This window comes from Balaenoptera musculus, chromosome 1 (assembly GCF_009873245.2).
Source record: "Balaenoptera musculus isolate JJ_BM4_2016_0621 chromosome 1, mBalMus1.pri.v3, whole genome shotgun sequence".
Classification (NCBI taxonomy): domain Eukaryota; kingdom Metazoa; phylum Chordata; class Mammalia; order Artiodactyla; family Balaenopteridae; genus Balaenoptera; species Balaenoptera musculus.
The window spans coordinates 129,676,264-129,701,289 of record NC_045785.1 but is presented as its reverse complement, the minus strand read 5'-3'; the positions used below and the strand labels follow the sequence as shown (position 1 = coordinate 129,701,289).

The following is a 25,026-nucleotide window of genomic DNA, read 5'->3' as shown; positions in this document are numbered from 1 at the left end:
CAAAGAAGAGTCCTCAGTCCTTCCACTGTTTCCAAAGAAAATGACTTTCAACTGTAGGTGATTTTCTTCATATGTACCTCCATACTTTAAATAACATGCTTGTATCGCTATATCATGTTCTTTCAGTTGTAGGTATTCTCTGTTGTCTTCCCTCACTCCATCACAATTAAACACATACACACACAGTCAGTTCCCATTCCTCATCATCACAATATATTGACTACATAAGTGTATAGTGTTTATATTATTATGAGTATATATGTTTTCAGAACAGTAGTCAACTATGATCATTTTTGCAAAATGTTTTGCTTTCTCTGGAGTTAATAATTTCCATTTAAGTTTAGTTAATTTTCTAATCCTTAATTCAGTCAAACTGTCAGGTGTTTAAATTTATTAATGTATACTATTAATTTCATTTTCCTAAATATTTCTGTCCGAGGGCCTCTGACCTACTCCAGCTTGGACTTGTTGCATAACTATCATCCTAGGATCTCCCTTGACAAACATCTTGGAGATTCCTTTCACTTCTCTCCTACAACAGATGTCCTGTTTTGATGGAACACAACCTTCATTAAGTTCATGAGAAAGGATATATATAAGGGAAACAAATTTTTTGAGACCTTGCATGTCTGAAAACGTCTTTTTTTTCCCCCTCTACTTGCATACTGAGTATAGAATTCTAGGTTGGAAATAATTTTCCTTCATGATTGTGAGGCCATTTCACCATTGCTTTCTGCCTTCTAGTATTGCTTCTGAAAAAGCAAAAGACATTCTGATTCTTGATCGTTTGTATGAGACCTCCCTTTTTTTTTTTTTTTTTTGAAGTTTATAGGATCTTCTCTTTGTCTACAGTGTAAATTCATGGTCATGTGCCTGGGTATGATCTTTTTTCATCCCTGGTCATATATACTCAGTGAGATCTTTCAATCTGAAAACTCATGAGCTTCAGTTCTGGGAAATCTTTGTAAATCATGTTAATTCCTTCCCAATTGTTTTCTTATTTCCCTCTGTCTGGAACTCCTATTATTCAGTTGTTGGACCTCTTGGACTTGTTTTCTGGATTTTTTTTTTTTCCCTTCTCTCTAATTTCCTAGCTCTTGCTCTTTTTGCTCTACTCTCTGAAAGATTTCCTCAACTGGATCTTGCAAGCTTTCTGTTGAAATTTTCATTTATGCTACCATGATTTTCATTCCAAAGAATAATTTTTGCTATCTGAGTACTATTTTTATGTAGCATCTTGTTTCATAAATGTAATATCTTCTCTTGTATTTAAGTTTTTTTCTCCTTGCCTAGTTGCTATCTCCTCAAACTTTCTTTCTTGTATTTATTCATTTTGGTTTTTATCTTTCTATTATATGATTTCTTCAACTTTCTGGTACTCAATTGCTTTTTTGCTCATATTTAAGAGTAGGACACTAAAAGCTGATTGAAAGCTTTGAACATGTCAACTCTGAGTTCTAGTGTGAAATGATATGGTTGATTTGTTTGTTAAGGAATCCCTGAATTGTTATCTTTAGCTTTATTTATGTCCTGGTCTGATCCCCAGAGAAGGATCTTCCAATCTCCTGCCTAGAAGGTCTAGGCCTGACTGCCAGTATTTTGGAGTCAACTGTGGTAAGAGGACTTAGGCCTCACACACTCACATTCTCCCATGTTTGGTACAGTACTCCACATTCAACTGTGACTGATGACCCTCAGATCAGAGACCCTCTACAAAGAAAAAGTCTCTAGTCTTTTGTGGGAGGCAGGGAGTAGATAATCAATCAGCAGCATAGAGTGAGAGATAAAATTCAGCTATCTGTTTCTTCATTACCTTTCAACTAATATTCCTTTTTTAACATTCTCCCTACTTTTACTTCTATTTCCAGAGGAACCTGGTCCTGCTAATTCCTGGTTTTTTAAGCATTTCTGCAATGCAAATCAGTTTAGTTCTTGGCTTTCCCCCTGCTGGTTTAGGAGTCCGTTTTCACTGGACTCCTCTCAGTAACCACCAACCTATCCACTTCATAGCATACGAAATGTCATTAATTTTGTTTATTCTCCTGTTTTCTAGCTTGTCAGTTTATGGCCTTAAGTTTTTTTTTAACTAAGTTTTAGTGAAGTTTCAGGAGGGAGCAAAATTAGATGCATATGCAAAAGGGTTCTCCCTTTTACTGAGAACTCCCCATTTATTTTTTTGCTGGGAGACTAGTGAATCAAAGGAATTTAATCCAAACCAAAATCATGAGAGAGACACCAACAAAGGCTAACGTAGCTCTCCTCTTGTTCCAGTAGGCCGATATGAAGAGAAAAAAATGGCATGTTGCTCCACACAAAAAAATGAAAGCCCATTAAAATATGGGTAGGGTGAAGCATTACTAATCAATGACATATTTCCTCCCACAACATTGATTTAGACTGTACTATTAGTAAAAATTAATGCCTGCTTTTTAATTAAAATACTTTATTTTTAGAACAGTTTTAAGTTTACAGAAAAATTGTACAGAAAATACAGAGAGTTCCCAAATACCCGCTTCTCTATCCCCATACAGTTTCTCCTATTATTAACATCTTGCATTAGTGGAGTACATTGTTACAATTGATGAAGCAATATCGATGCACTATTAAAGTCTGTGGTTTCCTTTAGGGTTCATTCTTTGTGTTGTACAGTTGTTTTTTTTTTTTGGTTTTGAAAAATGCATAGTGTCATATATCCAGCACTACAGTATCATACCAAATAGTTTCATCACCATAAAAATCCCCTTTGCACCAACTATTCAATCCTTCCTTTTTTCCCCTCTCCAAATCACTGGCAACTGCTGATCTTTTTACTGTCTCTACAGTTTTGCCTTTTCTAGAATGTCATATTGTTGATATTATACAGTATGCAGCCTTTTCACACTGGCTTCTTTCACTTAATGCACATTTAAGGTTTTTCATATCTTTTTGTGGATTGATAGCTTATTTCTTTTTATCGCTGCATAACAACCCAGTGTATGGATGTACCACAGTTTGTTTATCTACTCACCTATCAAATAACATCTTGGTTGCTCCAAGTTTTAGCAATTATGAATAAAACTGCTGTAAACATTTGTGTATATGTTCTTGTGTGGGCATGAATTTTCAGGTTATCTGGGTAAATACCTAGGGCACTATTGCTGGATTAGATGGTAAGATTATGTTTAGCTTTTTAACAAACTGAGGAGCTGTCTTCCAAAGTGGCTGTACCATTTTGCATTCCCATCAGAAATAAATAAGAGTTCCTGCTGTTCCTCATCCTTGTCAGCATTTGGTGTTGCCAGTGTTTGGAATTTTAGCCGTTCCAATAGATATGTAGTAGGCCCTCATTGTTGTTTTAATTTGCAATTCCCTAGTGATATATGATGTTGAGAATCTCTTCACACATGCTTCTCAAATGTATATCTTCTTTGGTGAGGTGTCTGTTCAGATCTTTAGCCCATATTTAAATTGGGTTGTTTGTTTTCTTATTGTTGAATCCTAAGTGTTCTTTGTGTGGGTACAAGTTCTTTATCAGTTATGTTTTTTGAAAATATTTTCTCCCAACAGATGGCTTGTCTTTTTATTCTCTTAACAGTGTCTTTCACAGAACAGTCTTGAATTGTAGTGAAGTCCAACTTATCAGTCTTTTCTTTCATGGATCCTGCTTTAGGCGTTGTATCTAAAAAGTCATCCCCAAACCCAAGGTCATCTAGATTTTCTCCTATGTTATCTTCTAGAAGTTTTATAGTTTTACATTTTAAATTTAAGCCTGTGATCCATTTTGAGTTAGTTTTTGTGAATGGTGTAATGTCTGTGTCTAGATTCATATTTTTACATGTAAATGTCCAGTTTTTCCTGTACCATTTATTGAAAAGACTATCTGTTTTCTTTTGGATTGCCTTTGCTCCTTTATCAAAGATCGGCTATATGTGGGTCTATTTCTGGGACCTCTACACTTTTCTGTTGATCTACTTGTCTATTCTTTCATCAATACCACACTGTCTTGATTACTGTAGCTTTATAGTAAGTCTTAAAGTCAGGTAGTGTCAGTCCTCAAACTTTTTTCTTCTTCAGTATTGGGTTGGCTATTGAGTCTTCTGCCTCCCCATATAAATTTTAGAGGAAGTTTGTCAATATCCACAGAGCAACTTTCTGGGATTTTGATTGGGATTGCATTAAATCTATAGATAAAGTTGAGAAGAAGTGACTTATCTTAATGATATTGAGTGTTCCTATTCATGAACATGTAGCTTTCCTCTTACAGATTTTACACATATTTAGTTAGATTACACCTAAGTATTTCCCTCTCTCTCTCTCCACCCCCTCCCTCAATTTGTGCCAAAATAAATGATGTTTTGCTTTTAAGTTCAAAATCCAATTATTCCTTGATAATATGTAGGAAAACAATTGGCTTTTGTATATTAACCTTGTATCCTGCAACCTTGCTATAGTTGCTTACTAGTTTCAGAAGCATTTTTTGGTTGTTGATTCTTTGGGATTTTGTACATAAACAATCATGTCATCTGTGAACAAAGATGCTTTTATTTTCCTTCCCAATCTGTATACCTTTTAATTCTTTTTCTTGTCTTATTACACTTGTTAGGACTTCTATTATGATGTTGAATAAGAACGGGGAGAAGAATTCTGATCTGGGGAGAGGTTCCATGAGTAATTTAATCAGTCCTTGAACTAATGAAACCAGCATGCCTACAACTCATACTGTGGAAATATAAAAAAGGCAATCTGAACTGTAGACTGCACATGCACTATGGGCATGGAAGCAAAAGACTCTCACTCCCTTTCACCACCACTCCCAAACTTCCCAGCATGATTTATGTGGCATCAAGCAACATTCAATATCTAGGTGAGGCCTCAAGCATGCTACTACAAAATAAATGGCTCAAGCCTGGGGCATTTTATTCGGGGGGGGGTTGGTTTATGGAAGATTTATCCAGTAACTTAAATCTCTGTGAGTAGGAGGTTTTTCCACATAGAGACAAGTAAACAACATCCCATTTAGTGGACTGTGCCTTAGAATAGCATGAAACTGGTAGGAGATGACATAGATAATGTGACCATACAAACCAGTTTGCCTGAGGTAGTTTTTGCCTGTTGTCTGAGTGTAATTATTAATAGTGTCCCCTTCATTATCAAAATTGTCTCAATTTGGGAGATAAACTATATGGTCATTCTACTTACAAGGGAAGTGAAAACAGTGAGGAAAGACCCCATATGCTCAGAGAATTTTCCAGAACACCCTATGCTTACTCATGTAGGCTACAAGAGTCCCCATTCTTAAAAAGAAGACAGAGAGGTCATACAGTTTGGTTAAACATTCATACATGCATTAATAACAGGGCTTCCTGGAATCAGAGATGCTATAGTCATTGTTGCTCAAATAGCTGTCAGAGGCATTTTAAGCTATCAAATGGCTTTTAAACTAGATTATCTCATATCTCCCTGCTCATTATCTCATTTTCACCCTGCCTGGAAAGTCCCTCTGAATTTAGAAGTCCTTTACTGGTCTTTGAGAAAATTTCTATGCTCTGAGGAGCCAAATGTAGCAATAACCTGCTTCAGACCACAGGAAGACCCCTAGATATTTAGATGATCTAATAGTTTATGTTTAGAACTAGGTCACAACATTTCTTTCCCATTCAGGGCCTCCTTCCTGTTACTATTTTGAATATTAAGTAGAGTCCTCAAAAAAAATAAATAAATAGAGTCCTCAGTGGGAGGAACTACCTAGTGGATGGCAGAAAAAGTCAATCAACAAATAATTTTTGAGCAACCTCTATGTAGGTCCTTGAGTACACTGTCCCTGGGTACAAAAGCTGGCAATATAGTCAATCAATAAATATATTAAACAATTGCTTTAAAAGACCATATTACCCAAATAATATTGTGGAAGTACAAAATAACCTGATAATTTATGCAGTTTAGAAATTAAGCACAAAAGGAATTAGAAAAAAGGGAGCTGAATTTTTAAATAAGTATTGGAAGAGATTTGGTTTAATAAGAGGACAGATTGTGTGTGTGTGTGTGTGTGTGTGTGTGTGTGTGTGTGCGTGTGTGTGTGTGTCTTGGTAGTGAAGTAATGAGAATATCTTTGAAGTACTCAAATTAAAATAGCACCTCTCAAGTTAAATTGGAGCTATCATGTTGACATTTTGAAGAAAAGTAGTGATGCGAAGCAGAGTTGTACTATTCATAAACTCTAGATACCATAAATCTAACGCTATTTAAAGAAATGCAGGAAGGAACTATAGTAGGAAAGGGCCATAAGATATTATTTTTTAAGGCAGATTAAGAAAACCAACTAGATCTTTTAGAAACTAAAAAATACCTTAATTGAAATGAAAAACCCAAGGGAAAATTACTTAATCTAGCTGATACTCATTTATAAAAAGAGCTTCATGACTGTGTCAAAGGATTATTTGGTAAATGTAGAAAGAATGTATTTTAATCTGAGTTATTAGTTCTAGGCAATAGAAATCAACTCTGGCTGATTCAAATAGAAAAGGAATTTATTGAAAAGATGTTGGATAACTTATAGAATCTACTGGAGAACTGGAGAACCAGACACTGGGATACCTAGCCTTAAGTGATGCTCATAACAACAACTCGAATTGGTACAGTGAGGGCACTATTCCTGCTTACACAAAGCAATATTTGCAACAACCTGCACCACCAATACCATTAACACCAGACACTGTGTCACCAAAAGACAATTCTACCACTCTGCTCCAGGGAGTTGATCTTTCAGCAATTTCCCCTGAGTTTCTCATAGTCTCATTACCACTAGCACCTGCTAAATGTTCTAGGAGAGTGCCTCTGGTTGGTGCCATAAATGCAAAGCGTGCTGGAAGAGCAAGTATCTGGAATAGTCAGCTTCTCTAATATAAGATGGAAGCCCTGTATATATACAAAAGAGCTTCAAATACTAGGCAGCCAAAAAGAAAAAGGCAAATGTCACTGCAATTCACTCTTGTAACTGCCCAACAGACGCAAACATACTTCTTCCCATTCTTGTACCACTAACTACTTCTGCTCAATATACTGCAATATATCCTTCAACAACTGAAAACATGTTCTCCATCTCCCCAAAATGGGGACATCATCAGTTGGTGCAGGGGGTGGTAAACAATTTTTTGTAAGCTGTTCTTGTAAGTAAAGTTGTATTGGAACACAGCCATTCCCATTTGTTACACATAATCTGTGGCTGCTTATGTTCTGCAATGTCAAAGTTGAACAGTGGCAAAAGACTGTACATCTCACAAAGCCAAAAATATTTCCCATCTGACCATTTACAGAAAAAGTTTACCAACCACTGAATTAGTTCATCCAACTTCAAGTCCACGGTTCCTGAGTAATGTCTATTGTTCCTTTAATCCTATCATTATCCCATCACAATATTCTGTAACCTCTAGACTAACTTATAAAGACAGACACCAACTACACATCCAATATAAAATAGTGGGGAAACAGAGAGAAAATATTTTTAAATAATTTAAAAAGATAAATATATACTTTATTACTTAACTCAACAATTGTTCATTTTTTTAAAAAAAGATTTTTTTTTGATGTGGACCATTTTTAAAGTCTTTATTGAATTTGTTACAATATTGCTTCTGTTTTACGTTTTGGTTTTTTGGCCCCGAGGCATGTGGGATCTTAGCTCCCGAACCAGGGATCAAACCTGCACCCCCTGCGTTGGAAGGTGAAGTCTTAACCACTGGACCACCAGAGAAGTCCCAACAACTGTTTATTGAATACTTACCATGTGCACTCTTCTATACACTGGAGTTACAGCTGTGAACAAACTTTCTATTAGGAGTGACAGGCAATAAATACCATTCAGATAGTGATGAGAAGAAAAATAAAATGGGGGGTGGGGGAAGGAAATATATGGAAGAGCAATAGAGTTGCAGATTTAGACAGGGTAACCAAAGATGGCCTTGTTGAGAAGTTGACATTGAATAAAGACCTAAAAGAGATGATGAGATGAGATAAGATATGAGTTATGCAGGTATGTGGGGAAGAAAAATTGAGACAAGGGGAACAGCAAGCACTGAAGCCCTGAGGAAGAAAACCGGTGATGGTGAGAGTAACAGAATATGAGATCAGAAGGAGCCAGATGATGTAGAGTCAAAAAGTCATTATGGGGCTTCCCTGGTGGCGCAGTGGTTGGGAGTCTGCCTGCCGGTGCAGGGGGCGCGGGTTCGAGTCCTGGTCTGGGAGGATCCCACATGCTGCGGAGCGACTGGGCCCGTGAGCCACAATTACTGAGCCTGCGCGTCTGGAGCCTGTGCTCCGCAGCAAGAGAGGCCACGATAGTGAGAGGCCCGCGCACCGCGATGAAGAGTGGCCCCCACTTGCCGCAACTAGAGAAAGCCCTCGCACAGAAACGAAGACCCAACACAGCCAAAAAAAAAAAAAAAAAAAAAAAAGTCATTATGAAGGACTTCCCTGGTGGCGCAGTGGTTAAGAATCCACCTGCCAACGCAGGAGGCATGGGTTCGAGCCCTGGTCCGGGAAGATCCCACATGCCACGGAGCAACTAAGCCCACGCACCAGAACTACTGAGCCTGCGCTCTAGAGCCCACGAGCCACAACTACCAAAGCCTGCGCACCTAGAGCCCGTGCTCTGCAACAAGAGGAGCCACCGCAGTGAGAAACTCCTGCACCACAACGAAGAGTAGCCTCCCACTCGCTGCAACTAGAGAAAGCCTGTGCACAGCAACAAAGACCCAACACAGGCTAAATTAAATAAATAAATAAAATTTTTTAAAAAAAAGTCATCATGAAACCTTTGACTCTTTCTCTGATGTGACACAGCCGGGGAGAAAATACAGATCTATGCTACAGTTCTTCTTCCTGAAAATAGTCATGAGAGCATAGGAGATATTTATGAACTTCCTTCTTAAAGGAAGCCTGCACATTCTCATTGCCTTTAGCCAGATAGTCACCAGATACTCATCCTTCATACCTGAAAGATCTGAACCTTTGGTGGTCCTGCCTGTATAATTTCCTGTAGTCTTCCATTACCTTATACCTCTGAATATGTCAATAACAGAAGGAGCTCCAAATGATCACCTGGTCTCCATCTATACTACTCCTGCCCCCATTTTGGAGTAGCAATCCTTTTTTCCCCGATATCCCAAATCAATTACCTCAATAAACCATCATAATTCCCCCTTTTTTTTTTTTTTGTCAATTGGACCAGTGTTAAAAGTGACCTGAAATGACCAGATAAGCGTCTGAGTTTCAAATTTGATTAATTTACTGTTGTATTCCCTGGTAGAAGCATTCTTCTCTTGCTTTCTCAGACTAATAAATGATCAGAGCTCAGAGCTGTAGGTACAGGAAGCAAAAACATTTTGAGGAGACTATTATGCATTCATTTAGAAGATATTTATCAACAACTGGCATGGACTCTTTAAAACTATCAGTGCTATAAAGTAAAAACAAAGAAGCTGGGGAACTGTTCTAGACTTCAAAATGTTAAGAGACATGACTACTAAGTGCAATGCATATTCCTAGATTGGCTGCTGTGTCAAATTTTTAAAAACAGCTATAAAAACATTATTGGGACAATTGAGGAAATTTAAAAATAGACTGGATATACACACCAATGTGAATTATCCTGAGTGTGAAAATTGCATTGTGGTTACATAGTGTATGTATCATAACTGATGCATGTTGAATTATTTAGGAAGGAAGTGCTCTGATGTCTCCAACTAACCCTCAAAGGAACAGCAAAAAAAAAAAAAAAAAAAGGTGTGTGTATGTGTATATGAATAGTGCAACTGAAAGAGAAATAAAGCAAATGTAACACAATGTTGACAGTTACTGAATCTAGGTGTTTATGAGCTCACTCAGCAAATACTTGGTTGGATGGGAAAAGAGGCTGAGTTTCATCTATAGTATTGGACATTTTGTCTACCTGATTATTGAGATCTTCCTCTGAAGTGGGCATCTTCAGTGAGCATTCTCATGGGACATAAATATTCTAACATTCCGGGCCCATTCTAAGAAATGTGCCCTCATACTGCTTTTCTAAAACTCTTTGTAAGCCACTCTTCAATTATTTTACTTCCAAGTCTCTGACCGTTCATCAAAACTACGAGTTCTTGTCCGTGAATCAATGTACATATTTACCTTGTCACCTCTTTTTCTAAGCCAAGTAAACAACGCAATGACCTGCTTAAAATTTAATTGATGGGGGTAGGAAGGGTTCTCTCTTCCACTGCCTTTCAGGATCACCTCTAAATGGAGCTGTAGCCTGATCCTACTCCCAAAAATCCAGACTCATGTATCCAACTGAAGACATCACCACTTGGATGAATAATACATGTCTCAAACTCAGTTTGTTCAAAATTAAGCCTCTGATCTGTTCTTCTGGCTGAATAGAACTGTAAGCCTTCTGGTTGTAAAACGTGAATATATGTAAGCCAGGATGGGATTTTTTTTCTCCTCAGTGAACGATCATAGAGAATTCCACATGAAGCCCTAGGTATGGGATGAGGAAAAAGGAGCAGAAAAGATGCTGTAAATGTCACTTACTTGTACTTTGCTTGTTCATGGCCATACATAAACCACCTTCTTTTGATGATGGAATGCTGCTGGGAACATCAGACTTTATGGCTTGGTTTATGGAGGGCTCCTCAGAATTCATGGCCCCCTGGTATCTTACGGTCAGATATTCAGTCTACATAAGAGACCGGTATCAAAACAAGAGTTGCTTATCAAAAATAGCATAGCTGCTTGCCAAAAAGGGTGTAGTTTTTCTCCCAAAGTATAGGATGCCTCCATTTTGATTCCCCTATTAGAACTTTCCATCATCTCCATACAGCTCCCGGACCTGCCTTGATCAGCTAGAGAAACTTCTCTTGCTTTGAAGCCCTCTCAAAGCTGAGAACCTTTTGCAGTAACCTGAAAATGGGTCAGAGCAGCTTACTTACGTGGCATATGTTGCCTCTAAAATCCAAGGGGGCTCACCAAGCAATGTGTCTCTTTCTTAGTGGTAGGTAGAGTAGCAACCTGATGTTCATTTTAGAGGAAATATCCCAACTTATTGACGCTAAAGTGCAAGTAGTTCTGTGCCAGTGGTGCTCAAAGTGCATTTGATTATGTTATATAGAGAATGTGCCAAAGTTTGTTAGGAGAATCATACCAGGACTTTAAAGCAAAACAAATCTATGCTCGCTTATTAAAAATTATATAATATATTATATAAGATATAATATATTGTATAAAATATAATAAAAATATATATGTATATACATATATATGTCACTTTTTAAAGAAACAGCCTGTGGCTTGCTATACTGAGCCTTAGTAGATATTGATCCCTGGTGGGTACTGAATGCATGCCCATGAGATACCTGTATTCATCATAAACTTAATATTATCTAACTAGACATAAAGTCAAGCATCAGCACACCATCATCAAGTGGAAACAATGTAAACAGAACTATACCCAAGCAGGTCCCAAAGTCACAAGGAAGTTATACAAATAGGTGGTTCACATTCCCAGCATGATGTTTCTGACTTCACTGCCATACCTCCCACATCCCACTTCTGTGGCCTCATGGTTATTTGCTTCTGATCACTTGCCTGCAGAGGGGAAAAAAAAAAATCTAACAAAGTTTGTAGAAAGCTCTGTACGATATGGTAGCTCTTGCCCTAAAAGGACTTCTGTTACATTCAGCTCCATTTGGGTGAACCCTGAAGAGCAGTGTGAAAGAAGTACCTCCCTGTGAGAAAAACTTCAAGAACTATAACTTAGTGGATAGTCTGCTCCGTGCAACTGAAAACATTTTATATGGTATGAATTTTCCATATAACACTGCTGCAGACAAAAGAGCTCTGTAAGTCAACAGTATGATATCCATTGGATTTACAGGTCTTGTCTTGCATCCCATCACTCAGAAGCAGTTGGTACTGATCTTATAGAACAGTGACATGGCTATTAAAAACTCAGTTACATTGCCAACTGGGGGATCATGCTACATTGAGATGTGAAGATGGTGCGGTCCTGCAGGATGAAATAAATTCTCTAAACCTTTGATTAATATATGATGCCCTGGGAATCCCCTGGTAGTCCAATGGTTAGGACGCCGTGCTTTCACTGCCAAGGGCTTGGATTTGAACCCTGGTTGGGGATCTAAGATCCCACAAGCCGCGCAGTGTGGCAAAAAAAAAAAAAAAAATATATATATATATATATATACATACAATCGCGCGCGCGCGCGCGTGTGTGTGTGTGTGTGTATAATGTCCTTTCTCCTCTCCAGGAACCAAAATAGTAGAAATGGTGGTTATGCCACCCACAGTTTAACCATGACCCTTTCACAAAGTGTTTCTTTCCTGTCGCCATGACTTTGGGTTCTGCTAGTTTAGCAGTTTTAATAATTAGGGTAGAAGTACATCCTTCAGGGACATAAGAATTTTGTGAAGTGGACAAGTAGAAATGTCTTTTAATCAGAAAATAAAGAATCACAATTTAAGTAAGAAGACAGGACTAGAGGCAGCAGTTTGAGAGTCATCAGGTATCAGATGTAAAGGTGTAAGAGAGGATTAATCCTCTGAAGGAGAATGCAGACTGAACAGCCAGCCAAAGACTGTGCCCTGGGAAATCCCGCAATCAGAGGCTCGATGGAATGAGAACAGACTGATGCAATTGTAATAAAAATCAATGAGACATTTCTAGTTTTAAGTGTTATTTGGCAGCCCCTGACTCAGCCTCTCCCAACTGCTGCCTACATTAGAAGACAAAGAAAAATGATTAAATGTATACCAGTGCAGAACATGAAGACTGACAGGTTGCTGATTGCCAAGAGGAATTATCCTGATTTATGAGGCCAATGGAGTTGAATTCAGAAAAACATTCAGTGGCCCACCCACAGTCTGCTTCATGATTCAGAGCAGATCCAACCCTCTGAAAAAAGGTAGGATGTCTGAGCATCCTTCCCCCATTGTTGGCTTGGTGACTCAGAAAGCCAGGATCCATACAGAGCTGCAAACTGAGCAGTCAGCCCTCTTTTGCCTACAAAATCCCAAATCATGCTTTTTGGTTATAGTACTGTTAGAGGCTAGTATCCTTCTGTGTATTTCTGAAGACTGCGACTTCCAAAGTTCATTGGGAAAGGATGGAGTGGGAATGGAGAAGCAGGTAGTGGTCCATTGTGGCCTGGCAGATTTGTCCCTATGAACAAAGTCTACAGACAGAGTGCTGGTCACAGTGTTTTCTGAGCTGATAGCACATCATGAATTCCATTGGTTTGTTTTGTCAGAGAATCAGTTAGTTCCTATCCCTCAGGCAGTAACATTTGGACCACAATGTCCCATCGAAGTATAGCAGAGCAAGGTAAGAAGAAACACAGGGGCTACCCTGGACGTGGGCATACTAATCTGGCCTCTAGCTAAAGATCTAAGAGTAGAGCCAAAGGAAATCCATACTTCCTCCTGGGCATATGAAGAGTATACTGCCTGTAGATGAGAAAATAAAGAGCGGAGAAAACTGTCCAAACTGACTTAAGGTCTTAATAATTTCCACCAAATCTAGCACTATGAAAAGCTATCACATGTTCATGTGTTTTATTTCCTCAGGTTAGCATTCCTGGCTTTGTCTCCAGCACCTACTAACTAAGGTCAATCTTGCCTGACAATCCTTGAAAAAGATCCAGTTCTTGGTTCACCTTACCCCACAGATTTCATGTTTCAGATTATTTGTCTGCTTCTCAAGACTGCAAAGCTCTTAGACTTGGGTTACCTTTTGCTCCCTACCCACAGCTAGTGGCCAGCCCTGCCTACTGGCATACAACTTGCCTCAAATCCTGGGAACCCTGGTCCATATCAGATACCTAAGCCCTTTTCTCACCCAAGAGAGATATAAAAAATAATATAGAAAAAGGAAAATGAACATAGTCCAAAAGATTCAGAGTCTTACTTATCTCTGAAAGTGATTTTCATTTGGAAAACTGTTTGACATCCTCAATAAGAAAGCAAGAAGTTGTGGCCTGTCCAAAACATATTCAGAAGGACAAAGGAAGAGAAGATGAGATAAAACCCAAACTGAGAATTATGAGTATGTCTGAAGAGTAACCCAAAAGAATTTGGACAGAAGTAATAGTAAATCAAAGACAAATTGAATAAAAATGTCCAGACCTAACAGAAGACTTAAAAATAAATTAATGAAATTAATGGAAAAAGACTCACATCTAGACATACCTTGGGAAAAAAATTAGATAACAAGGATTTTATAGGCATTAGGCAGACTAAAACAGATTACTTATAAATGACCAAAAATCTGGTAGTCCTCATTTAGAGCTTCCACTGTAACAGACTTTGTAACAAATTTGCAGGGATACAATTTGAAATCCAAGCTATTGTGTAAGTATGAACCAAGTGTGGGCCAATGTGTTCATGTGTAATGGCAAGAGAAAAATGAGAGACTTCAGAATAAGAATACCATTCATATTCGCTTCTTTAAGGAAATCTTAAGTATATATTCAACTAATTAAGAAAGAAATCAAAATAAGAGTTCCAAATGAGGAAGTTGTGCTATAAAATATGGGCAGTGGACATTAAAGCCCATTAAACATCATTCATTCATTCATTCATTTAACAAGTATTTATTGAGCCATTACTATGTGATAAGCGTTGGAAATGCAACAGTGAACAAAACCGTTGTCCAGGAGTTAGTGGGAAATAAAGAAAATTCAACAAGTAATTATAATCATCAATGTGTGCTATGAAGCATATAGTAGAGGGAACTAGCCTATTTTAGGGGTCAAAGAGGATAAACCAGAAATGAAATTCTTAACTGAGACCTAAAAGGTTGCTAAGAATTAGCCAGGCAAACAAAAGGAGGGGAGAGAGTGTTCTAGACAAACTGAAGAGCTCTTATAAGCCTCAGAAGCAATACAGGACATTTGAGGAATAGAAATATGTTTGGGAATTCCCTGGCGGTCCAGTGGTTAAGACACTGTGCTTTCACTGCCAAGGCCATGGGTTCAATCCCTGGTCAGGGAACTAAGATCCCACAAGCCGTGCAGCGTGACCTAAAAAGAAAAAAAAGTTCACTGTAGCTGAAACTTGGAGACCAGGCTAGAAAGATAGTCTGGGCCTGGTTAATGACTGTAAACCATGCTAAGGGGGTTGGCTTTTATCCTAAAGGTAAGTCAAAATATTATAGAAAAGTTTAACAGGAAATAGATGATCAGATTTGAGAAAATCTGATTTGAAAAAATTCAGGAAAAAATGTCTTGTATGTAGATAATGGATTGTACTGTAGCGTAGGTACGTGGGTAGATTCAAAAGATATTTTAAAAAAAAAGACATTTAGGAGACAATCAATAGGATATGGTGGGACTTCCCTGGTGGTGCAGTGGTTAAAAATCCACCTGCCAATGCAGGGGACACGGGTTCGAGCCCTGGTTCAGGAAGATCCCACATGCCGCGGAGCAACTAAGCCCATGCGCCACAACTACTGAGCCTGCTCTTGAGAGACCACGAGCCACAACTACTGAGCCCGCATGCCACAACTACTGAAGCCTGTGCACCTAGAGCCCATGCTCCGCAACAAGAGAAGCCACTGCAATGAGAAGCCAGCGCAACACAACAAAGAGTAGCCCCCGCAACGCAGCCATAAATAAATAAATAATTTTTAAAAAATAGGACATGATGAATGATTAGACACTGCAGAAAAGGGAGAGGAGGAGTTAAGACTAACTAGTAGTTTCTAGCAGGGGCTATTGGCTGGATAGTCATGCTGCTGCTGAGAGGGGAGATATTAGAGAAGGATCAGGTTAGGGAGATAGTTCAGTTGGGGACATTTTGATTTGAGGAACCTAGAAATCATTCAAGTAGGCAACTGGGTATATGAATCTGCCTCTCAGGGGAAAAGATCTGTCCCAATGTATAGATTTTTGAGTTAAAAAGCAGTTGTCAAAAAGATTAGCAGACATCAGGAGAGGCAGGTGGGAGGGGTCCTCCAGGAGGAGAGGGAGAGGAGCAGAGGGCAATTGCTCCACCCACTCAGGCCCAGGGAGCCTGCTGAGCTCCCAGGTGAGGTGCCCTGCCCTCTGTGACCAGGGGTGGGGGCACACCTGGGCCCCTTCTGTTCCTTGAGCCTAAGGCCCACACGCCACAGCCCCCAGGGCCTTTTCCAGCCCTGTGGGTCCTAAGCATAGGCCCCACCCACTGCCCAAACCTCACCCTTGCTTAGGCCCCACTCTCCACAGCCAAAGCCTTCCCTCCCTCTCTTTTTTTATTTTCTTTTCCCTCTTCCAATTTTTTTACTATTGTGGTACTGATGTACCTTCCAGTTGTTGATTCATCTATATTTTTATTTTTACATTCTTTCTAACATATCTGTTAGTTTCCTGGTCTAATTTTAGTTTTTATTTTGTTATTCTTCTCTCTCTTCTTTTTTCTTTTTGCCACCCCATGCGGCTTGTGGTATCTTGGTTCACAAGCCCAGGGTCAGGCGGAAACTCCTGTGGTGGGAGCTCTGAGTCTGAACCACTGGATTAACAGAGAACCTCAGACCCCAGGAAATATTCATCGGACTGAGGTCTCACAGAGTTCTTCTTCTCAGCACCAAGACCCAGCTCTACACAATAGCCTACAAACTCCAGTGTTGGAAGCCTCAGGCCAAACAACCAGTAAAACAGGAAAACAATCCCACTCAAAAAAAAGGGGGGGCTTCCCTGGTGGCACAGTGGTTGAGAATCTGCCTGCCAATGCAGGGGACACGGGTTCGAGCCCTGGTCTGGGAAGATCCCACATGCCACGGAGCAACTGGCCCCGCCCGTGAGCCACAATTACTGAGCCTGCGCGTCTGGAGCCTGTGCTCCGCAACAAGAGAGGCCGCGATAGTGAGAGGCCCGCGCACCGCGATGAAGAGTGGCCCCCGCTTGCCGCAGCTGGAGAAAGCCCTCGCACAGAAACAAAGACCCTGGGGCTTCCCTGGTGGCGCAGTGGTTGAGAATCTGCCTGCTAATGCGGGGGACACGGGTTCGAGCCCTGGTCTGGGAAGATCCCACATGCCACGGAGTGGCTGGGCCCGTGAGCCACAACTACTGAGCCTGCGCGTCTGGAGCCTGTGCTCCGCAACAAGAGAGGCCGCGATAGTGAGAGGCCCGCGCACCGCGATGAAGAGCGGTCCCCGCACCACGATGAAGAGTGGCCCCCGCTTGCCGCAACTGGAGAAAGCCCTCACACGAACCGAAGACCCAACACAGCCAAAAATAAATAAATAAATAAAATAAAGTAGCTATAAAAAAAAAAAAAAAAAAAAAAAAAAAAAAACTCTTTGTTAAACTGCCTTTTAAAAAAAAAAAAAAAAAAAAAAGAAACAAAGACCCAACACAGCCAAAAATAAATAAATTAATTAAAAAAAAAAAAAGGGACAGCAAAAAAATATGTCACGGATGAGGAGCAAGGTAAAAACCTACAAGACCAAATAAATGAAAAGGAAATAGGCAATCTACCTGAAAAAGAATTCAGAGTAATGATAGTAAAGATGATCCAGAATCTCAGAAATAGAATGGAGGCACGAATTGAGAAAATACAAGAAATGTTTAACAAGATCTAGAAGAATGAAGAAACAAACAAACAGAGATGAAAAACACAATAACTGAAATGAAAAATACACTAGAAGGAATCTATAACAGAATAACTGAGGCAGAAGAATGAATAAGTGAACTGGAAGACAAAATGGTGTAAATAACTGCCAAAGAGCAGAATAAAGAGAAAATAATGAAAAGAATTGAAGACAATCTCAGAGACCTCTGGGACAACACTAAATGCACCAACATTCAAACTATAGGGGTCCTAGAGAAGAAGAGGAAAATGAAAGGGTCTGAGAAAATATTTGAAGAGACTATAGTTGAAAACTTCCCTCACATGGGAAAGGAAATAGTCACCCAAATCCAGGAAGCACAGAGAGTCCCATACAGGATAAACCCTAGGAAAAACACACCAAGACATATATTAATCAAACTAACAAAAATTAAATTCAAAGAAAAAAAATTAAAAGCAGCAAAGGAAAAACAAAAAATAACATACAAAAGAATGCCCATAAGATTATCAGCTGATTTCTCAGCGGAAACGCTGCAGACCAGAAAGGAGTGGCAGGATATACTTAAAGTGATGAAAGGGAAAAACCTACAACCAAGATTCCTCTACCCAGCAAGGATCTCATTCAGATTCGATGGAGAAATCAAAAGCTTTTCAGACAAGCAAAAGCTAAGAGAATTCAGCACCACCAAACCAGCTTTACAACAAATGCTAAAGAAACCTCTCTAAGTGGGAAACACAAGGGAAGAAAAAGACCCACAAAAACAAATCCAGAATGATTAAGAAAATGGTAGCAAGAACATACATATTGATAATAACCTTGAATGGAAATTGATTAAATGCCCCAACCAAAAGACACAGACTGGCTGAATGGATATAAAAACAAGACTCGTATATATGCTGTCTACAAGAGACCCACTTCAGACCTCGGGACACATACAGACTGAAAGTGAAGGGATGGAAAACGATATTCCATGCAAATGGAAATCAAAAGAAAGCTGGGGTAGCAATACTTGTATCAGATAAAATAGACTTTAAAATAAAGACTGTTACAAGAGATAAGGAGGGGGCTTCCCTGGTGGCACTGGGGTTGAGAATCTGCCTGCCAATGGAGGGGACACGGGTTCGAGCCCTGGTCTGGGAAGATCCCACATGCCGCGGAGCAACTAGGCCCGTGAGCCACGATCACTGAGCCTGCGCGTCTGGAGCCTGTGCTCCGCAACAAGAGAGGCCGCGATAGTGAGAGGCCCGTGCACCGCGATGAGGAGTGGCCCCCACTTGCCGCAACTAGAGAAAGCCCTAGCACAGAAACGAAGACCCAACACAGCCATAAATAAATAAATAAATAAATAAAATAAAAATCATAAAAAAAAAAGAGATAAGGAGGGACACTACATAATGATCAAAGGATCAATCCAAGAAGAAGATATAACAGTTATAAATGTTTATGCACCCAGCATAGGAGCACCTCAATACATAAGGCAAATGCTAACAACCAGGAAAGGAAAAATCGACAGTAACACAATAATAGTAGGGGACTTTAACACCCCACTTACACTAATGGACAGATCATCCAAACAGAAAATAAATCAGGAAACACAAGCTTTAAATGACACAATAGACCAGATAAATCTAATTGACATTTGTAGAACACTCCACCCAAAAGTGGCAGAATACACTTTCTTCTCAAGTGCACATGGAACATTCTCCAGGATAGATCATATCTTGGGTCACAAATCAAGCCTTGGAAAATTTGAGAAAATTGAAATTGCATCAAGCATCTTTTCTGACCACAACACTATGAGATTGGAAATCAATTACAGAAAAAAAAACTATAAAAAACACAAATACATGGAAGCTAAAAAGTACGCTAGTAAATAACCAAGAGATCACTGAAGAAATCAAAGAAAAATACATAGAAACAAATGACAACGAAAACAAGATGACCCAAAACTTATGGGACACAGCAAAAGCAGTTCTAAGAGGGAAGTCTATAGCAATTCCATCTCACCTCAAGACACAAAAAAATCTAAAATAAACAATCTAATACCACACTTAAAACAACTAGAGAAAGAATAACAAAGAAAATCCAAAGTCATCAGAAGGAAAGAAACCATAAAGATCAGAGCAGAAATAAATGAAATAGAAACTAAGAAAACAGTAGCAAAACTCAATAAAACTAAAAGCTGGTTCTTTGAGAAGATAAACAAAATTGATAAGCCCTGAGCCAGACTCATCAAGAAAAAAAAAGGAGAGGACGCAAATCAATACAATTAGAAATGAAAAAGGAGAAACCACAACTTACACTGTAGAAATACAAAGGATTATAAGAGACTACTACAAACACCTATATGCCAATAAAATGGACAACCACGAAGAAATGAACGAATTCTTGGAAAGGTACAATTTTCCAATACTGAACCAGGAAGAATTAGAAAATATAAACAGACATATCACAAGTAATGAAATTGAAACCATAATTAAAAATTTTCCAACCAACAAAAGTCCAGGACCAGATGGCTTCACAGGTGAATTCTATCAAACATTTAGAGAAGACCTAACATCCATCCTTCTCAAACTCTTCCAAAAAATTTCAGAGGGAGAAACACTCCCAAATTCATTCTACGAAGCCACCATCACCCTGATACCAAAACCAGAAAAAGATATCACAAAAAAAGAAAATTGTAGACCAATATCACTGATGAACATAGATGCAAAAATCGTGAACAAAATACTAGCAACAGAATCCAACAGCACATTAAAAGGATCATACACCATGATCAAGTGGGATTTATCCCAGGGATGCAAGGATTCTTCAGTATACGCAGATCAATCAATGTGATACACCACATCAACAAATTAAGGAATAAAAACCATATGATCATCTCAATACATGCAGAAAAAGTTTTGCCAAAACTCAACACTGCTTTTTGATAAAAATTCTCCCGAAAATGGGCATAGAGGGAACCTCCTCAACATAATAAAGGCCATATATGACAAACCCACAGCAAGCATCACACTCAGTGGTGAAAAACTGAAAGCATTTCCACTAGGATCAGGGACAAGACAAGGATGTCCACTCTCGCCACACTTTTTTTTTTTTAGTAAATTTATTTACTTATTTTCATTTTTGGCTGCACTAGGTCTTTGTTGCTGCGTGCAGGCTTTCTCTAGTTGCGGCCAGCAGGGGCTACTGTTTGTTGCGGTGCACAGGCTTCTCATTGCGGTGGCTTATCTTGTTGCAGAGCACAGGCTCTAGGGGCATGGGCTTTGGTACTTGTGGCATGTGGGCTCAGTAGTTGTGGCTCAAGAGCACAGGCTCAGTAGTTGTGGCACAAGGGCTTAGTTGTTCCCTGGCATGTGGGATCTTCCCAGACCAGGGTTTGAACCCATGTCCCCTGCATTGGCAGGAGGATTCTTAACCACTGTGCCACCAGGGAAGTCCCCACTCTCGCCACTCTTATTCAACATAGCTTTGGAGGTCCTAGCCACAGCAATCAGAGAAGAAAAAGAAATAAAAGGAATACAAATAGAAAAAGAAGAAGTAAAGCTGTCACTGTTTGCTGATGACATGATACTGTACACAGAAATTCCTAAAGATGCCACCAAAAAACAACTATAACTAATCAATGAATTTGGCAAGGTTGCAGGATACAAAATTAATGCACTGAAATCTCTGGCATTCCTATGCACAAACAATGAAAACTCAGAAAAAGAAATTAAGGAAACACTCCCATTTACCACTGCAACAAAAAGAATGAAATACCTAGGAATAAACCTACCTAAGGAGGTGAAAGACTTCTACTCAGAAAACTATAAAACACTTATGAAAGAAATCAAAGAGGACTTCTCTGGTGGCACAGTGGTTAAGACTCTGCCTGTCAATGCAGGGGACATGGGTTCAAGCTCTGGTCTGGGAAGATCCCACATGTCATGGAGCAACTAAGTCCATGCGCCACAACTACTGAGCCTGAGCTCCGGAGCCCACAAGCCAAAGCTACTGAGCCCACGCACCGCAACTACTGAAGCCCATATGTCTGCAGCCTGTGCCTCACAACAAGAGAAGCCACAGCAATGAGAAGCCCACACACCGCAACAAAGAGTAGCCCCTGCTTGCCACAACTAGAGAAAGCCCACATGCAGCAACGAAGACCCAACACAGCCAAAAATAAATAAATAAATAAATTTATTTTTTAAAAAAGAAATAAAAGATGACATAAACAGATGGAGAAATATACCATGTTCTTGGATTGGAAGAATCGACTTTGTGAAAATAATTGTACTACCCAAAGCAATCTACAGATTCAGTGCAATCCCTATCAAACTACCAATGGCATTTTTCACAGATTTAGGACAAAAAAATCTTACAATTCGTATGGAAACACAAAAGACCCTGAATAGTCAAAGCAATCTTGAGAAAGAAAAATGAAGTTGGAGAAATCAGGCTCCCTGACTTCAAACTATACCACAAAGCTACAGTAATCAAGACAGTATGGTACTGGCACAAAAACAGAAATATAGATCAATCGTACAGGATAGAATGCCCAGAGATAAACCCACGCACATATGGGCACCTAATTTACGACAAAGGAGGCAAGAACATACAATGGAGAAAAGACAGCCTCTTCAATAAGTGATGCTGGGAAAACTGAACAACTACATGTAAAAGAATGAAATTAGAACACTACCTAACACCATACACAAACTCCAAATGGATTAAAGACTTAAATGTAAGACCAGACACTATAAAACTTTTAGAGGAAAACATAGAAAAAACACTCTTTGACATAAGCTACAGCAAGATATTTTTTGACCCACCTCCTAGAGTAACAGAAATAAAAACAATAATAAACAAATGGGCCTTAATGAAACTTAAAAGCTTTTGCACAGCAAAGGAAACCATAAACAAGATGAAAAGATAACCCTCAGAATGGGAGGATATATTTGCAAATGAAACAACAAACAAAGGATTAATCTCCAAAATATACAAACAGCTCATGGAGCTCAACATCAAAAAAACAAACAATCCAGGTAAAAATGCGCAGAAGACCTAAATAGGCATTTCACCAAGGAAGGCATGCAGATGGCCAAGAGGCACATAAAAAGATGCTCAACGTCACTAATTATTAGAGAAATGCAAATCAAAACTACAATGAGGTATCACCTCACGCAAGTCAGAATGGCCATTATCAAAAAAGCTAGAAACAATAAATGCTGGAAAGGGTGTGTTGAAAAGGGAACCCTCCTACACTGTTGATGGGAATGTAAATTGATACAACCACTATGGAAAACAGTATGGAGGTTCCTTAAAAAACTAAAAATAGAACTACCATATGACCCAGCAATCCCACTACTGGGCATACACCCAGAGAAAACCATAATTCAAAAAGAGAAACGCAGGGCCTTTGTATGGAAGTATTATGGCAGCACCATAGCACTGGTGGAGGATGAGGAACAGGTGAAAATTACTGCAGTTCTCTCAGGATCTATTGGGGGGAGCTCCACTGCCCCCCTGCCAACCCATTGGACTACAGCACTGCTTCTTCAAAGTGTTTAGAGGAGAATCCTTGAGCCTGTTGGAGAGGCAGCAATGGTGAGATGACCCATTCAATCTCCTGACTGGAGCATCAAACTCTGGCTGCTGACATTCTGGAGTTGTTGGCAGGGAGAAGATTAATGGTCTTGACATTCACCATGTGAATGACAGGGTCTTGGTGCTCCAGCCAGGTGTCAGGCCTGAGCCTCTAAGGTGGGAGAGCCGAGTTCAGGACATTGGACCACCAGAGAACTCCTGGCCCCATGTAATATCAATTGGCAAGAGCTCTCCCTGAGGTCTCCATCTCAGTGCTAAGACCCAGCTCCCCTCCACGACTAGCAAGCTCCAGTGCTGGAATCCCCATGCCAAATAACTATCAAGACTGGAACACAATCCCACCCATTAGCAGAGAGGCTGCCTAAAATCATAATAAGTTCACAGACACCCCAAAACACACCACTGGACGTGGTCTTGCCCACCAGAAAGACAAGATCCAGCCTCATCCACCAGAACACAGGCACTAGTCCCCTCCACCAGGAAACCTACACAACCCACTGAACCAACCTTAGCCACTGCAGGAAGACACCAAAAATGTCATTCTCAGTAGTTCTGTAAGGTAATCCCCACACGTGTACACAGTGTCCTGTTGTGTTCTGGAAAGTAGAGCCACCATCCCCATATCTGTGATCTGACATTCCTGAAAAACAATAATTGAGGTCTCTTCCAAATCTATCTGACCCAAATCCATAGCCATCATTATAGACATTATAATCATCATAGCCTCCATAACCTCCACCATAAGCACTACGCCTCATCCTTACAAAGCCAGCTCCTCTTCCAACGCTGTTATACCCTCTACCAGCCCCAGGTCTGTCATAGGGACCTGGCCACTGCATGGCCATAAGTTTTCGTGGTGGATCATAGTGAGTTCTAACTTCAGCTCAACTTCTCTTAAAGATTTCAATATACCTGTGCCCTATTCTTTCCTTGTGTTTCTTTAGAGCCTTTTCAGCTATTTCCTGTGAAGCAAACTGCACGAAGGCCTCCCCCATACTGCTGCCCTGGAAGTCCACTGGCAATGTTATCCCATTTGGCACAATTTCCAACCCTGAGAAGAACTGAACAATTTCTTCCTTGCTACATCCAAAGGGGAGTCCTCTAAGCCGTACAAAGCCATCATTGGCCGTGTCAGGACTATTTGGACCAGTATGCTTCAACACCCAATCCATTTCAACGTTGTTTGACTTGAATACTTCAACATATCTGTGTCCCATAGTTTCTCTGTCTCTTTTCAAGGCCAATTTGACTTCATCTTCTGATTCAAGTTCAACTAAATCCTCGACACTGGGTCTGCCTTCTCTGGTGTAGATGAAACGAATACCTTGAGCCCCATTTTGAATTTTGCAGTCAGAAAAAAACCGCTGCACTTCATCGGCCAAGCAAGACCAAGACAAGCCCCGGACCTTCACCACGAATCCCTTGCCACCTTCGGTGCCCAACATCAACGTCTCTTAGGGGGTCCTGGTGTCAAACAGACTCCACACACAACTTCGGCATGGCTGAGAAGAAAATCAATTGATATTTATAAGACATTCCATCCAAAAACAACAGAATACACTTCCTTCTCAAGTGCTCATGGAACATTCTCCAGGATAGATCATATCTTGGGTCACAGACCAAGCCTTGGTAAATTTAAGAAAATTGAAATCCTATCAAGTACCTTTTCTGACCACAATGCTATAAAACTAGATATCAATTACAGGAAAAAAACTGTAAAAAAATACAAATACATGGAGGCTAAACAATATGCTACTAAATAACCAAGAGCTCACTGAAGAAATCAAAGAGGAAATCAAAAAATACCTAGAAACAAATGACAATGAAAACACAACGACCCAAAATCTATGGGATGCAGCAAAAGC

The 25,026-nt window shown here is 39.7% G+C and overlaps 1 protein-coding gene across 1 annotated transcript in view; it reads right to left on the bottom strand.

Annotated features, from left to right (window-relative positions):
* Window positions 1–24,606, bottom strand: part of LOC118906666 (heterogeneous nuclear ribonucleoprotein H-like) — a 50,396-nt gene extending 25,790 nt beyond the window's left edge. The window contains 1 exon segment of the mRNA XM_036874239.1: window positions 23,669–24,606. Coding sequence (XP_036730134.1) covers window positions 23,669–24,606 — 938 coding nt within the window.
* Window positions 24,607–25,026: the final 420 nt, after the last annotated feature.